The sequence below is a fragment of the Eptatretus burgeri genome, chromosome 8, assembly GCF_056783735.1.
Source record: "Eptatretus burgeri isolate ZD-2024b chromosome 8, Ebu_testis_v1, whole genome shotgun sequence".
NCBI classification, from domain to species: Eukaryota; Metazoa; Chordata; class Myxini; order Myxiniformes; family Myxinidae; genus Eptatretus; species Eptatretus burgeri.
In genome coordinates, this window is record NC_140968.1 from 40,785,068 (window position 1) to 40,801,090 (window position 16,023).

Consider the following 16,023-nt stretch of genomic DNA (forward strand, 5'->3'; position numbering starts at 1 on the left):
ACCGCCAAGCCGAGGCTTCCAATTTCCTGAAATCTGCAGTCATTATTTCCTGTCCTTCACCTCTTCACAGCCCTCATCATTGTTGTTCTTTTGTGAGATTTCAGCCCATTGTTTTATTCTAAACATTTTGATGACATCACATACATAATGGGGAGTTTCTTTGTATTCGGGCGGAATGTTGCACATGACTCTGGCGGAGCCTTGAACTGGAGCAGAAGTTCATCGTTCGATGATTTATGAGTTCATAAGAAACATTTGTAGCGGTTACACTGGATGAATGAAAGAGGACAGAGCCTTTGAGACTCTTACAGAAGGTGACTTGCACCTTTCAAAGCTACCACTGCAGCAGTCGGAACTTGTCACAAAGATTGATTTGCCGGTTACTTTGTGAGATGCCACTGGCGTACTATTCGAGAGAAATTTCGAAGTTTGAGGCGACGCTTTGTTGTGGTCATTTCCTTCCGAGCCCCATTCGTCTCATGTGCTGCCACGATTGAGAGGGAATGATCAAGGTGATATTGAGCCGCCATTATACAGAGCTTAGGCATCTTGCGCTCTGTTAATTCATTGGCAAAGACGATCTACCTTCTTGCCTGACAGGATGGCCTAGAGGTACGCACCCTCACCCGTGAGCCGTCTTGCCTTTGAATCCCGACCCAGCTATGAACTGTCAGGGTGATTCATCGATGCATTCCATCCAACGGATGGACGTTAAATTGGGCGTCCCGTCTGCCGACCATTAGTTGGTAGACATTGAAGTCTTAAAGATCCCACGTTGTCCTTGGTGAAGAGTAGGCGAACCATCGCCGGCACCATGAACTAATTCCAAATTGCAACTCTGACTTCCTGAGTCAGAGTAATGACCCGACCAGTTTTGTGTCGTAGTAACTGCTTCAGCAGAATCAATTCTCTGCATAGGGCATGTTGCATGGTGATTATAATGATCTCCCTTTGTAGCACCTCATGTCTAACTTATTGTGATGTTCAAACGGTTCGTAGTGCATATTGTGACGGTTTCCAATTCCACGTGCTGTTGGTGAGTTGAAAAAAACCTTCAGTTACACCCAAGCCGATCAATTGGTGTAATTGAATAATTATTGCTGCAATTTTATAATTCAGTGGTTGTTTTTTTTTTTTGGAGTTGGGGGGGGGGGTGTTATTTACCTCTTGCAACGTCTTAAATCTGAAATTGATTTGCGCTGAACGTTTTGCCAATAGACCCATGTGCAGCAATATGTTTTCTGGAAAAAAGATTTAAACACCATTCCATCCATGAAGCCTGCTGTGTGACTTGGGAATTGACCTGCGTTCTGGTGCCATCAATCTGTCCAGCAGGTGGACGTGCATTCGTTCCACAGTCAAACTGCTGTTCCTTCACCTATATCCCATCTCAAATACCTAACTGTTTTACTTACACAGCTGAGATGTTTTTTTGTTCTTTTAATGGAACAGATTTATTTTGGTCATTGTCGATGTGTGACATAATTGTGACATTCTAGAGTAATTTTTATAATCTCACGTTTTATCCTATCTTTTACAATCACTGTGGGTTTGTTGCTCATCTTGTGAGTAGTGCAAAGCACAAGTGTTGCAAATATAGCACGAGTGTCGTGATATTTACAAACCTAGCCTTGAAAGAGACAGGATAGCGGAGAGGGGTTGGGGGGGGGGGGTCAAGCGACAAGACGAGGAAGAGATGATGAGGAGGGGTGGAATATTGTTCAAAAATGAAATCAACAATTGTAATTTTTTTAGAATTACTTTACCCTGTTCTAATTGTTATTTTACCCAGGTAACTTTGTTTGTGCATTTTTGACAGCTTTAGGATTAGAGGAATTATGATTACAATCGCCCCCACTCCCCTTCCATTTCAATATCCTGAATCTGCCTCTGTTACAAATGTTCCTTCACCCCTCAATATCCCTCCCCCTAACATTCAGGCAAGTTTTTATTTTATTTTATTTTGTCGCTTCTTGTCTATCTGGTTCGTGGTGTGAACAGAAATGCCAACAGCTTGCCAGAGTTCCGTGTTTGGGAGGGGAAAATGCTGACTTGGAGTAAAATGTGTGACAAGTTATGATGAAATGTGTTTGTGAAGTGTCTTTTTATTCTATTTTACCTTTTAAATCCAAATTTAACAAACCAATCTTTTTTGCAGTCGACCCTTTCAAATGTACACCTCTGTTTATACAATCACTGCTCTCACTCCAATGTCCAGCTTGTTTCATGTAAGACATTGCAATTTAATTCCTTTGTTGAAAATCCAGACGGCTGACCATTTTTACCCCGTGCGCAAAGTGGGGTTAAGCAACTGGTTCACTCTGTCTCTACAGACATCGGTCGATGATCGAGGAACTACTTGATTTCAATTTAATTTAATAATTTGAACATTGTAGAACATAAATCGGAACGTGAACATGCAGTTTAAGCAGTACTTTGACTCTCAATTTGGACAATTGTGCGGAGGCTTGTCCCGATTGTGCTTGTGCAGAGAAGAGTAAGGCCAAAAAAAAAATGTTGCATTGGCGTAACGGGTCACTGAAAAATAGGGTCGGTCGGTCGGGATCTTTTTTTATTTATTTATTTTTTTTTCCTAATAAATCCCTCCCAAAATCTCCCCCGTCTCGAGTACCACCCTTTTTGTCGGCGGGTTCTGTCCGAAACACTTCCGGGTTTTTGCGATCGCGATCGCAATCAACAAGATACTTGAAAACGATAGCAAAACAACAAAAATAGCAATAAAATAGGGTCGGCAAAATTTTTCGATAGCAAAAAAACAAAAAAAAAACGTAGGGTCGGCGGAATTTTTAGGGTCGGGCGGGTTACGCCAATGCAACATTTTTTTTTTTTGGCCTAAGGTAATTATATATTCGTCTGTATGGCTCCTCTGGAATGATTTTCAATTTGTTTGATTGCCAAACAGGAAACTTCCCATTTTTAAGGATTTTATAAAGGACACAGACAACAGGCATGAATAATTAATTTAACGTGTTAAATAAGATGGTGTAAAAGATGCTGCATCAATGGCAGTAAAACGTCTGCAAAAAACAGAAGTTTGCTTTACTGCGGATTTTAAAAACCTTTATTATATTTCAATTGAATTGTAGACTTGAACACTGTAGAACATATATCGTCTTGCTTTCACTTCCAAAAATAATAACCGTTCGTTGAGCAGTAATTGGACAAAACATTACACCATTTTACATCATCTCAACCAATCAAATTTGCCACTCACATTCTCAGCATTGGAGAATATCGAGTTTGAGACAAATAGTGGCTCGTAGGAAATGTAGATCGTTCCCGGAAACGCAAAGCAGGAGGTGAAAACACCCCTACCATGTGTTTTTTTTTCTCAAGATTGTGTAGGGTCAGGTGTGCTTTGAACTCTCTTGTTGTTTGTTTGCTTATTTTCCCATTTGTTTCACAAGCTTGCCCACCAACAATGATGCATAGCAATAGGCTTTCAAGAAGGCATTGTGCTCACTCCTCCCTTTTCATTTATATATTCATTTCACTTTTTTTTTTTTTTTTTACAGAAGTGGGAAGTCTCCCAGCCAGATCCGAGAGGTTTACTGCAAGGGAAGGCAGTACACCACCAAGAAAAAGTGTGAGTGCTTCTGCGGAGGGGATACCTACACCATCAGAAAAGGACTGCACATCCACACCTGGTAAACACACAATTTCTCCATTTTGTTTGTGGTCAGAAAATCATGGGTATAGTCAGAAATCTCTGGAAGACAATTCGGATAATGGTTGGTGGTACCAATGTTTTAGCTTACAGACGCCATCAATTAAGCTTGAAATGTGTCATTTATCCGGTGGCTGTATTTGTGATAACATGGGTTGTGGTAGTGTTCACCTCCATCGATGCCTGGATTAGGGAGACGACCGTTCAGACTCCATTGTTTTCACACCCCCAACAATCTCGTGGTACACACAGCCTCGGAGCTAGTCGTTTTGGTGTCCCATTCTGTTTTGTAACAAAGTTGTGAACATGTTATCGAACCATTGACCTTGTGCACTCTGTGAACTTGCATGCTTTTTTTCACATTTGGTAACTTCGTTCATTGCTGAGCATGTGGCATTGCCAACATCCTTTGCCATGTGTTTGTTGAAGTGTATATGCACACAGTGAGATTTTTAGGGCTTCAAGCATGGCTGAAGCTCGATTGAAATCGTTAGTATCATTATCATTATTAAAGGCGTTTTTATGTTCTACTGACCGATTTTGTGGCGGATCTGGAGGGAAAACTGTTGGATGAAATTAAACGAAACTTAACAGGATAATTACTCACAACCTGAAGTTTATACTACGAAACATTTGATGACGTAGGTCATGTGGTATGGCGGCCATATTGGATTTTATCCAAAACCTAAAAACATCTTCTCCAGAACGGATAACACGACAGCCTCAAACTTTTGCACACATTTGCATTGTTCCATGGGAATGTTAAGTTGATAATTTGGTCGAAATCGTTACATAATTCATGATTTAAAATGATGCCGATTCGCCTCATTAAATATGCAAATGAGAGTTGAAAAAATTTAATGACAAATTTAGATAGCACATAAACAGGGGACTCCCAATATATTTATACGATGTCTGTATTTGACCCCAGTGAGCCCCCAGAGCCCCCCAAAGTTGAAAATGACCCATTTTTGAAATGTCATAAAATGAAAACAATGCTTGGATTAAATTCAATGAAACTTATCCATTTAATAACTCTCCACCTGAAGATTATACTTTGTAAATTTTGATGACGTAGGTCATGTGGTATGGCGGCCATATTGGATTTTCTCCAAAACCTTAAAACATCTTCTTCTCCAGAAGGTATAACCCAACAGCCTCAAGCTTTTGCAGGCATGTCCAATATTCCATGGTAATGTTAAGTTGTTAATTTGGTCAAAATCGTTATTTAATTTATATGATTTTAAATGATGCCGATTCGCCTCATTAAATATGCAAAACATGCAAATGAGAGTTGAAAAAATTTAATGACAGATTCTGATAGGACATAAACAGGGGACTCCAAATATGTTTATACCATGTCTGGACTTGACCCCAGTGAAGCCCCAGAGCCCCCCAAAGTTTAAAATCACCCATTTTTGAAATGTCGTTAAATGAAAACGATGCTTTGATGAAATTCAATGAAACTTATCCATTTAATAACTCTCCACCTGAAGGTTATACTTTGAAAATTTTGATGACTTAGGTCACGTGGTATGGCGGCCATATTGGATTTTCTCCAAAACCTAAAAACATCTTCTTCTCCAGAAGGGATAACCCAATAGCCTCAAGCTTTTGCTCACATGTCCGATATTCCATGGGAATGTTAAGTTGTTAATTTGATCAAAATCGTTATTTAATTTATATGATTTTAAATGATGCCGATTCGCCTCATTAAATATGCCAAATATGCAAATGAGAGTTGAAAAAATTTAATGACAGATTCTGATAGGCCTTGAAGAGGGGACTCCAAATATGTTTACACTATGTCTGTATTTTACCCCAGTGAGGCCCGCAGAGCCCCCCAAAGTTGAGAATCACCCATTTTTGACATGTCGGAAAATGAAAACCAAAGAAGATAGTCAAAAAGTGACCACAAATTCTGGAAGATATTTTAACGTTATTCAAGTTCGCCATTTACATTAATATGCAAATGTGGAGTTATTGGACTTTTTTGGGGACTTGAAAATTTGTCCAGCCTCGATTTGTCCAATGTGAAGTTTCTTTCTTTATCATGTATTGCTCTGGGCTTTTCAATCCTTCATTGATATAACATGAGGGACCCCGTAGCTGGACCCCATTGCAGACTTGAACTAACTTTCTAACTCGGGAAAACCCATATCATGTGACAGGGTGATAGTGTTGAAATTTGTTAAAATGGAGGCACGCCTTGAAGCCCGGGATTACTGGTTTACCAGTTTTAATTATTTTTATTTTTGGTTTGTACTCAGGATGCCATGACATTGAACACCACCGCTTGGACAGGCTTAAGAGACTTCCAGACAAGCCCGCAGCATCCCCCACAGCGCCAAAGAGGCAGAAAACATTGCAGAATGGCGAAACGGATGTCCCAAAGGTGATTCGATGTCGTATGCATTGGTGTGGTGAACTCCAAAGTAATTGTGTGACTTTATTGAGATTTTGACAAGTGTAATAACGAAAGTTCAGTGCATCAAAAGGTTTTCATAAAGTTAAGCTACTGCGGTATAAATTTATGTATTTTCTTCCTTTATGCACGCACACACACTGTCCTGTCCTGTTATAAAGCTGCCCTTCCACGGTCACATGTTAATTCGTAGTTGCCACTTTTTTGCTTTTTTCTTGACAAGAGCAAGGCTCATGCAAGCGCAAGGTGAAGTTAACAGTGCGTTAGCAGAGCAACAATTGGGCACAACTAGCAAGGGAATAAATGAACAGGAGAGAGAAGGGGAGGAAATTCTGAAACAAATAAGAGGGTTTGGGTTATGAAGGGTTGATTGGGGGGGGGGTAATAAAGATCATGAGACTGGATTGGGGATAACACGAGGTGGGGTTACACTGCCTGCTTGAAGCCTTTTTTTTTGGATACATTGACTAGGCTCATATAAGAGCGAACATGCAATGCACGACAAGAAGGGTGGGAGATGGAAAGGCAAAACAATGGGGAACAGACATGAGGAGATCTGTGGAAAGGAGAGAGATGGGGTGGGGAACACTGGGTATACAAGATAGACACTACGTGGACTTTCAGGAAGGAAAGCAGGGAATTTGAAGGATGTGGGTTTGGGGTGGATTAACGGAGGTAGAAAAGATCATGGTTTTGGATGGGGGAAGATGAGAGGTGGTGGTGAATGGCTGTTTTGAAGGTCTGGAGGGAAGAATGGGATTGAAGAGAGTGTGGGAGTTTATTCCAAAGGTGGGGAAAAAAGAGAAATGAACGAGTGAAGATGAACAGTGATTTGTAATTTTGGTAGTTTTACCAGAAGGGGGTTGCTGACGGACCTTGAACGCCCTGTGGAAATATGGGCGGGGGGGGGGGGACACTTTGTGGACAGAGTGAGGGAGGGGGGTTGAGACCAGGGAGGAAACTGTAGAAGACAGAAAGACCACCGACCTGCCTGTGGTGAGAGAGTGAGAGGCTCAAAGACTCAGCCTCACCGCAGGAGATCCCAATGATCCTAAATGCCCTGTTTTACACAGCATGAAGCTGAGAAAGGTGAGAGGCAGGAGCACCACCCCAGTGGGGATTGCAATACTCCATGGAGCTGCGCACGAATGTTTTGTATGTGGTCAGTGTGCTGTATCACGTGGTTGAGTTTTCGTATATCATGACTCGCCTGCTAGGGGTGGCAGTGATGTACATTCGAGGAGTAATACAAACGAGGGGAGGAGTGTGCTGTATCACGTGATTGGGTTTTCGTATATCACTGCCACCCCTAGCGGGCGAGTCATGATATACGAAAACCCAATCACGTGATACAGCACAGTCAGGAGCTCAGGTGGGCCGAGGAAGGACTTTGCACAATGGAGGATTCCCAGTCGGCGACTGGCTTTGGAGACCAGGTTGGAAATGTGGCTTTCCCAGGAAAGATCATGGCAGATAGTGAGACCCAGAAGCTTGAATGAAAGGACTTCTTCCAGAGGATTGTTGAGAAAGTAGATGGGGGGGGGGTGTTCCAGACAATCCTTTCGGAGAGACATAGTGAGAGTGTGAGATTTGTCATGATTGAAACACACGTTACATGAGTTGGGAAGAATGGGAAAGAATGGCCTCTGAAACATGGTTTAATAAATGGGAGAAGTCAGGAACAGAGTTGGGGTGCAGTCAGCCTGTATTTTGGAAGTTTAACCAGGAAATGGTTACTGGAAGACACATACATCTTAGGGTTGCTGGGGAAGGTCAGACAGCTGAGACCAGAAGGAGCAATATTGGAGAAGAGGTGATTTAAAAAATATAAAACCACTGACATTATCCATTACGAAGGCTTTTATAAGCAAATAATATCCCGCTTCAAGAATGATGGTCTTGTGGGAGCTTATTTTAGCCATGTGACCGCTGGTTTTATGCAATAATTGTTTTTAACTTTTTTGAAAAGGATCAATTCCTCGATGATAAAGGTATAGGAATTAATACTGATGCAGACAGGCCTACCTTCACTGAAGATATGTATTTTGTCCAGAAAATTTTGCTGATGTTTGTGATCATATATCAATCCATGAAAATGGCGTACCAAATATTAAGGTGAAAAATCTTTAATTTTGTATTCCTCTCCCTTATCATTATTATTATTATTATAATTGTTATTGTTATTGTTATTATTATTATTATTTTATTTATGTTTGCTTCCATATCCAGCCTTTGCAGGAAGCCAACTCTCTTCCTGTTGTTGGCACCTGATTAGTTGTTCTCTGCTCTGAAATGGTACATACAGGCAACAAATGAAGCTCAGCGATTGTGTGGCCTGTTTTATTTACACTTCATAAAGTAACTCATAACCTGGGAATTCTGGTGTATGGGCATCGAGTGCTGAGGGGCGTGGAGTACTTATGATAATAGTCACGTGGTTAGCGGGTTCATATGTCCTTACGCGCCCGCTAGAGGCCCACAGTGGTGTACATCCGGACACGCAATAAACCAGAGTTACGACTACACTCTCACGACTACACTCTCTCCGTGCCTCACTGCACCCCGGACATCACAGTTGGCGACGATGGATTGGGGTCGAATCACCGCTCATGGCGGAGTGCATGTTTTCATCGGCAATGACTTTGAGTTGTTTCCGGAGCAATTGGATTGCCAGGCGCACACAGCGCCGGGAAAATCATCGCAGCTGGCGCGGTACGAGTTCGATCACCTGGCAAGGAGCCCAGTGGAGCGCATCGCGAATTTTGCCGCGCGGGTGAAACATCTCGCCGTTGCCTGCAAATTCACGTCGAGTGAATGGCAGGCCAGGCTCAAAGATCGTTTTATTTCTGGTTTGCAAGACTCGGAAATGGTTTCGGCGAAACTACGGCTGGAGTACGAGGACATTACGTTCAATTCAGCAGTCGAAACGGCATCGGCCGTCGAACAGACGCTGAGTGATGTCTGAACTGTTGCTGGCCAGAGCCTCATGGGTGGTCCGGAGGTCCGCGCGGTGCGGGACGATTCCGACGGTCCGGCGAAAGACCTGCAACCTGTGCGAGGTTTTGTACATGACGGACGCTTTTACGTCCCGGAGCACGACCTTCAACCTGCACAAAGCAACCCAGACGCCCCGGAGCACAATCTGCTGCCGATGATGAGCCTGTTTTCAATTGGTCCGATGGTTACAAGACCAATGACAGTGGAGATCGAGGTGAACGAGATGCCGATTGTTTTTCAGATTGATAGTGGGGCGGCTGTATCAATCATGGGCGAGCAGACCGCTCGTAGACTCAACGGTCTCAACCTTATCAGGTCTAACCTCACGCTGTACACGTTCACCAGCGAAGCAATAACGACAGTTGGAATGGCAGACGTATCTGCAACCTACCAAGGTCAAAGCGCCGTGCTCTCGCTGTTTGTAGAGCGAGGGGAGGGGCCGGCGCTCCTGGGCCGAGACTGGCTGACTCGCATCAGCCGAGACTGGACGGCGCCAGCCATTCACCTTGGACGACCCGTGCCGAGCCGATTAGAGCATCAGTCGGAGGAGGTTTTTCAAAAGCATCAAGATTTGTTTTGCAACGAGCTTGGACAACTCGAGGACGTGCAGGCAACGCTTTTGAGGAAGGAGCGAGGGGTGCCTCCCTTGGAGCCCGCGTGCGAGGTGCTGGTGGCAGTGGCCGCGCGGATGCAGAGTTGGTGTCTGTTCGTTACTTCCTACATCTACGATATACAGTTCCGGAGCAACGGGGAGCATGCCGACTGCGACGGTCCCTCGCGCTTGCCTTGCGCAGAGGGTCCAGCTTCGTCTGAATCAGCCGGCCAGGTTGATGTGTTTGCACTGAGCCAGGTCCAGGGCGGGCCGGTCACCACCAAGCAGGTCGCGGTGGAATTGGCTCATGATACAGTACTCGCCCATGTCATTCAGGCGATTCCAACGGGGGATTGGAGCAGAGTACTCGCCCGTGTTGTTCAGGCGATTTCAACGGGGGATTGGAGCGATCTGCCTTCGACAGTGGGATCGGCTCATTATCCAGCACGCGCTCGTCTCGGGCAGGCGATCGTTCAACACGTGATCGCCTCGAGCGCGGTCTGCATGGTCGAGGAGGCAACGCAGAAGAGCATGCAAGAAGGGTTCATCTCTCCGCCTTCAGCCGTCCATCCCACAACCGAACTATGGTTGTTCGCAAAATTGTTGTGGTGGTCGGGGTTGGAAATAGACATTGAACGAGTGATTAAGCGTTACGCTGCTGGGCAGGCAAATGCCAATAATCCGCGCGTGAGCGAAATGTGTTTGATTGCGATCGATGCGTTCTCTGGGTGGCCGGAGTGTGTGGTTTTGCAGAGGTCATCGGCGGGCATTACTGTAGCGAAGCTGTGGACGATCGTTGGTAACAAAGGGATACCCTTGATGCTGGGTTCTGGCAACGATCCGCAGATCCTCGCAGATGTGTTTAATGATCTTGTGCATCGCAGCGGTGTTCGACACCTTAAACGGTTTGTTAAAATGTTGTGCCATCCTGCCACTAACGAGCAGGCAGAATCGTTTGTTGTGATGTGGAAACGTGCTTTGCGTAGAGGGGAGTTTACATCTGTGCGGGCAGTGATTGATGTCGTTTTGCGACCATATGGGAATACTATACATCTAACCAATGAGTATGTTCCTGTCGTTTTGCTGCGACCTGGAGGGTCGGTGGTTGGGGCAATGTTGCCCACGCTGGTGCGCGTTTTTTATGTGGGACAGCGGGTAATGGAAACGGCAAATTCGCTGGTTCAGATTGATGATGGGGAGGTGTGGAAGCGGCACGTGGAACCGGGGCATGTTCGCTGTTCAGCGTCACCCCAACCTCTGATATCGTCAATGCCGGACGTGCCGAGCGACATGGAGCCCCCACCTCTGTTATCCCCAGGGCCAGACATGCTGGCGCCCACGGGGCAAGCGGACTCGGGGTGTTTACCTGATTCAGTCCTGTCCGAAGGAGACGAGCAAGTTTGTTGGCCGTGGGCGTTTGATGGTGCAGGGGGAGGTTCGCCTCGGGTGTCACCTTGACCTCGCCAGAAGGCGTGTAAGCATGGGCCGTCTGGTGGCGCTGTCCGCCCAGGGCGGATCAAGTGACGTGGTACTTGGAGGATTTTGGATGATTAGTGTCCTTTTTCACCAGTTGCTTTTTGTGTCAGAGTGCCAATGCTTTTGCTAAGTGCCATTTTGTCATTAGTTGCTTTTTGTGTCATAGTGTCAATGATTTTTATTCGTATCATGTTGTCGTTTATACTTGTCATTTTATAATTATAATTTTAGGAGGGAGGAGTGTGGTTATGGGCATAAAGTGCTGAGGGGCGTGGAGTACTTGTGATAATAGTCACGTGGTTAGCGGGTTCATATATACTTATGCGCCCGCTCGAGGCCCACAGTGGTGTACATCCGGACACGCAATAAACCAGAGTTACGACTACACTCTCACGACTACACTCTCTCCGTGCCTCACTGCACCCCGGACACCACAGTAATGGCCTTTTTTTTTTTTTTTTAAATCGTGTTTCACACATGGGCAGTCTGATCAACACCAGCAACATCCAAACCTAAGCAATCGATATTTCTTGTGTGATGGCCATATACTTATCGTCACGAATGCTTGCCATGAATGGCCATCTCCAAACCAGTGGGGCCTTTTTTTCTTCTTCTTCTCCTCCTTTCAAAGAAATGGTGTTGAAACGAGAGGATTGTGACTCATCACATGTAATCCAACAAAGTCCCAAGCTGGCAAAACCGTCCAATACAATAAAACTTTAATGGAGAAATACCGACGGACAGCCTGCATTAAGGCCCCACGTCTCAACACTTTCATGCGCGCACCTCAGTTACTGTTGCAAGAACTTTTCAATCGCTCACTCGAGGATTTAAAGAGCATACATTATCAGAAAAAATTTATGAGTTTGCCTTTCTATACGAGTTGAAAGTTACTCAATGTTTGACAGTACATACAGTGCCTTCAGAAAGTATTCACATCACTCAACTTTTGTCACATTTTGTTGTGTTATGGTCTGAATTTAAAATGGATTAAATTTAAATTTTTTTGTCACTGATCTCAAAATTCCCCCATAATGACAAAGTGAAAACGTTTTGTTAGAATTTTTTTGACAAATTCATTGAACATGAAAAGCTGAAATGTCTTGCTTCAATAAGTGTTCAACCACTTTGCAATGACACTCCAGATTGAGCTCAGGTGCATTCACTTTCCTTTGATCATGCTTGAGATGTCTCTACAACTTGATTGGAGCCCACCTGTGGTCAATTCAATTGATTGGACATGATTTAGAAAGAAACCCACCTTTCTATATGAGGTCCCACAGTTGACAGTGCATGTCAGAACAGAAACTCTGCCATGAAGTCCAAGGAACTGTCCAAAGAACTTCGAGATAGAATTGTGAGGAGGCATTAATTTGGGGAAGGGTGCAATGCAATTTCTCGAGTATTGAAAGTTCCCAAGAGCACAGTGAGCTCCATTATGAGGAAATGGAAAGAATATGGAACTACCCATGCTCTTCCTAGAGCTGCCTGTCTATCCAAACTGAGTACCTGTGCAAGAAGGACCTTGGTCATGTAAGTTGGTGATCAAGAACCAAATGATCACTCTGACATAACTACAGAGTTCCTTGATTGAGATGGGAGAACATGTTGGAAGGACAACAATTTCTGCAGCATTTCACAAATCTAGGCTTAATGGGAGAGTGGCCAGACGGAAGCCACTCCTGAGAAAAAGACACATGACAGCATGGCTGGAGTTTGCAAAAACACACATGAAAGACTGAGAGCATGAGGAAAAAGATTCTGTGGTTTGATGAGACGAAAATTGAACTCTTTGGCCTAAATGCAAAGCGATACATCTGAAATATCCTTCACATGCCTTCAATACTGCCCCCTCTCTGTCATTCATCTCACGGTTATACGTGAAGTGGGGGAGTGGGGGGAGGAGGAGATGTCAGGTCTGTTGATTTACAATTTGAACAAATAATGTTTCCTGATTCTCCATGGTATTTACACTTTTTGAACATTGTTTTGGTATTATATGAAGTGGGTTGTTTTTAAAATGCATGTAGTTACTCGTTATTTGCTTGTTGCATTTTCGCATTTTCAATGTGTGATTGTTTAGGAAAAGAACATTTTTGAAAATTATTGTTCAAGCATAGTTTCATATATGAGGTAAATGCAACAATGCACGCAAGTGTGTGGTGAATTGCATAGGCAGAGAGAAATGTAAAACGACACATTCTGCACATGCCCAACATTAATTACCATGGTGACCGCATTCCTGAGGTGGGCTGAATGAATGAGGTAATCCTGCCAGATTTAGCCTTCGTGGCTTGACCGGCCTGAGTTTGGCCAATGGACAGTGTTGCTCCGCTCATTGGTTTATATTGCTGTGAGGTTGATAAGATTTAAGTGATGTGGTGGTTTACTTTGTCATCGTTCTTGGGGAGTTAGGAAGAAAGGGAAGAGGAAGAGAGCAATTGGAGATGCAAGAATGTAATGGGACCATTATTGAGTTTGGCTCACTTGTCTGGAATGGCACCAGCTGCCATGGGCCTCCCCTTGTTTTGGTCATCCGCAGGCCACTGCATTTGTTTCATTGTAAGCTTTGATTGTGGTGTTTTTTTTAGTGCCATGCTACCGCTGCCACCAACTCCAGGATTTCAGGTTATGGCTGTCTTCTACCTGTATGCCCAAGTAACACGTTTTTCAGGCAGCATTGCCATCTTGGAAACTCCATCCCTTCTGTCGCACATTTAGGCTTTTTCTGACCTCTGCAAGGTCGCTGATACCCATTTATGTCTCGACTCAACTCTGTCAAGATCCTGATGCACTATCTTTCAATCTCCATTGGATGCATATCCTTTGCCAGTTCTGTTTTTCAGACACAGCTGTTGCTCTCGCTACCAGCTACACTGCCTCTTATCCAATGGATATACACCTTTGCATACAATCATCTGGAATCGGGCACTGCTTATTTTGCACTCTGTGTCCGTGAACGTCTCAGAGCCTGTTGTTGCTCCTATAAAGGCTATGTTTAGATTAGGTTAAGATGTAGGATAAGGTTAAGGCTATTTCAAGTGATTTTTGTTGTCATTTCTTTCTGGGATATTGTAATTATTACCCTCGCCAGAAGAGAGAGTATTGCAATTGGTTCCATCTGTCTGTTTCGTTGTCTGTTTCGTTGTCTGTTTCGTTGTCTGTTTCGTTGTCTGTTTCGTTGTCTGTTTCGTTGTCTGTTTCGTCGTCTGTTTCGTCGTCTGTTTCGTCGTCTGTTTCGTCGTCTGTTTCGTCGTCTGTTTCGTCGTCTGTTTCGTCGTCTGTTTCGTCGTCTGTTTCGTCGTCTGTTTCGTCGTCTGTTTCGTCGTCTGTTTCGTCGTCTGTTTCGTCGTCTGTTTCGTCGTCTGTTTCGTCGTCTGTTTCGTCGTCTGTTTCGTCGTCTGTTTCGTCGTCTGTTTCGTCGTCTGTTTCGTCGTCTGTTTCGTCGTCTGTTTCGTCGTCTGTTTCGTCGTCTGTTTCGTCGTCTGTTTCGTCGTCTGTTTCGTCGTCTGTTTCGTCGTCTGTTTCGTCGTCTGTTTCGTCGTCTGTTTCGTCGTCTGTTTCGTCGTCTGTTTCGTCGTCTGTTTCGTCGTCTGTCTGTTTGTCTGGCTGGCTGTTTGTCTGTTTGTTTGTCTGGCTGTTTGTTTGTCTGTCTCTCTGTCTGGCTGTTTGTTTGTTTGTCTGTTTGTCTGTCTGTCCTTGTCTGTCCGGCTGTTTGTCTGTCTGTCCTTGTCTGTCCGGCTGTTTGTCTGTCTGTCCTTGTCTGTCCGGCTGTTTGTCTGTCTGTCCTTGTCTGTCCGGCTGTTTGTCTGTCTGTCCTTGTCTGTCCGGCTGTTTGTCTGTCTGTCCTTGTCTGTCCGGCTGTTTGTCTGTCTGTCCTTGTCTGTCCGGCTGTTTGTCTGTCTGTCCTTGTCTGTCCGGCTGTTTGTCTGTCTGTCCTTGTCTGTCCGGCTGTTTGTCTGTCTGTCCTTGTCTGTCCGGCTGTTTGTCTGTCCGGCTGTTTGTTTGGCTGGCTGGCTGGCTGGCTGTTTGTTTGTCTGTCTGGCTGTTTGTTAATTGCCGGAATCCTTCGGATTTCGGCAATTATGTTGGTTGGTTGTGTGTCATTCTGTCTGTCTGTCTGTTTGTTTGTGTTTGTTTACCCTGGAGCAGCCACACCGTTTCAGTGATCATGACCAAACTGGGTACAGACGTCGGCCATGGTCCAACTTACACTTGTCCTTTTTGGTGAATATAGGTCAAAGGTCAAGGTCACTGAAAAACCAAAATTCTTGTTTTCGCAATAACGTCCGCTAAAATAGTCGTATCGACTTCAAACCAAATCCAAAATGTGCATCTTCCAATTCTGCATCCAACCATGCCTCATTGGGGTGTCACACCAACACCCTTCTTAGCGGTCGGGGGTCAAATGTCAGGGGGGTCGGGTCAAAACTTTCAAACTGCGATAAAAACGCCATTTCAAGTCCGATTGACTTCCAAGTTATGATCATGACCAAACTAAGTACAACAACTCATCAAACAGTAGCACTATCGACTTATAAGAACCAAATTGATTTCCAGGTTTTTGTTTTTTCAGAGATCATGGAGATATGACAAAGTTATTCCGGCAATTCCTTTCTTGCTCAACGAGCAATTTCATTTGTTACTTCTGAAATCTTTATATTTCGTCAGTATATTGATCAGTTCCGTTTCTGTCTGTCTGTTTGTTTGTGTGTTTGTTTGTTTGTAGGCACGATAACTCGAGAATGGAAGAAGCAACCAATGTCGAATTACACCACGTGATTCAGGAGCATGATGGCTAGCGCTGATTAGATTTTGGTCAAAATCAGTCAAAGGTCAAGGTCA

At 44.2% G+C, this 16,023-nt stretch overlaps 1 protein-coding gene across 6 annotated transcripts in view; it reads left to right on the plus strand.

Moving 5' to 3' along the window:
* Positions 1-16,023, plus strand: part of LOC147021596 (zinc finger homeobox protein 4-like) — a 261,191-nt gene that overhangs the window by 108,162 nt on the left and 137,006 nt on the right. For all 6 annotated transcript variants that reach the window (XM_085891713.1, XM_085891716.1, XM_085891718.1 and 3 more), the window contains 2 exons: positions 3,537-3,668; positions 5,959-6,083. In XM_085891713.1, the coding sequence (XP_085747839.1) occupies positions 3,537-3,668; positions 5,959-6,083 (257 nt within the window). The remainder of the gene's footprint in view (positions 1-3,536; positions 3,669-5,958; positions 6,084-16,023) is intronic.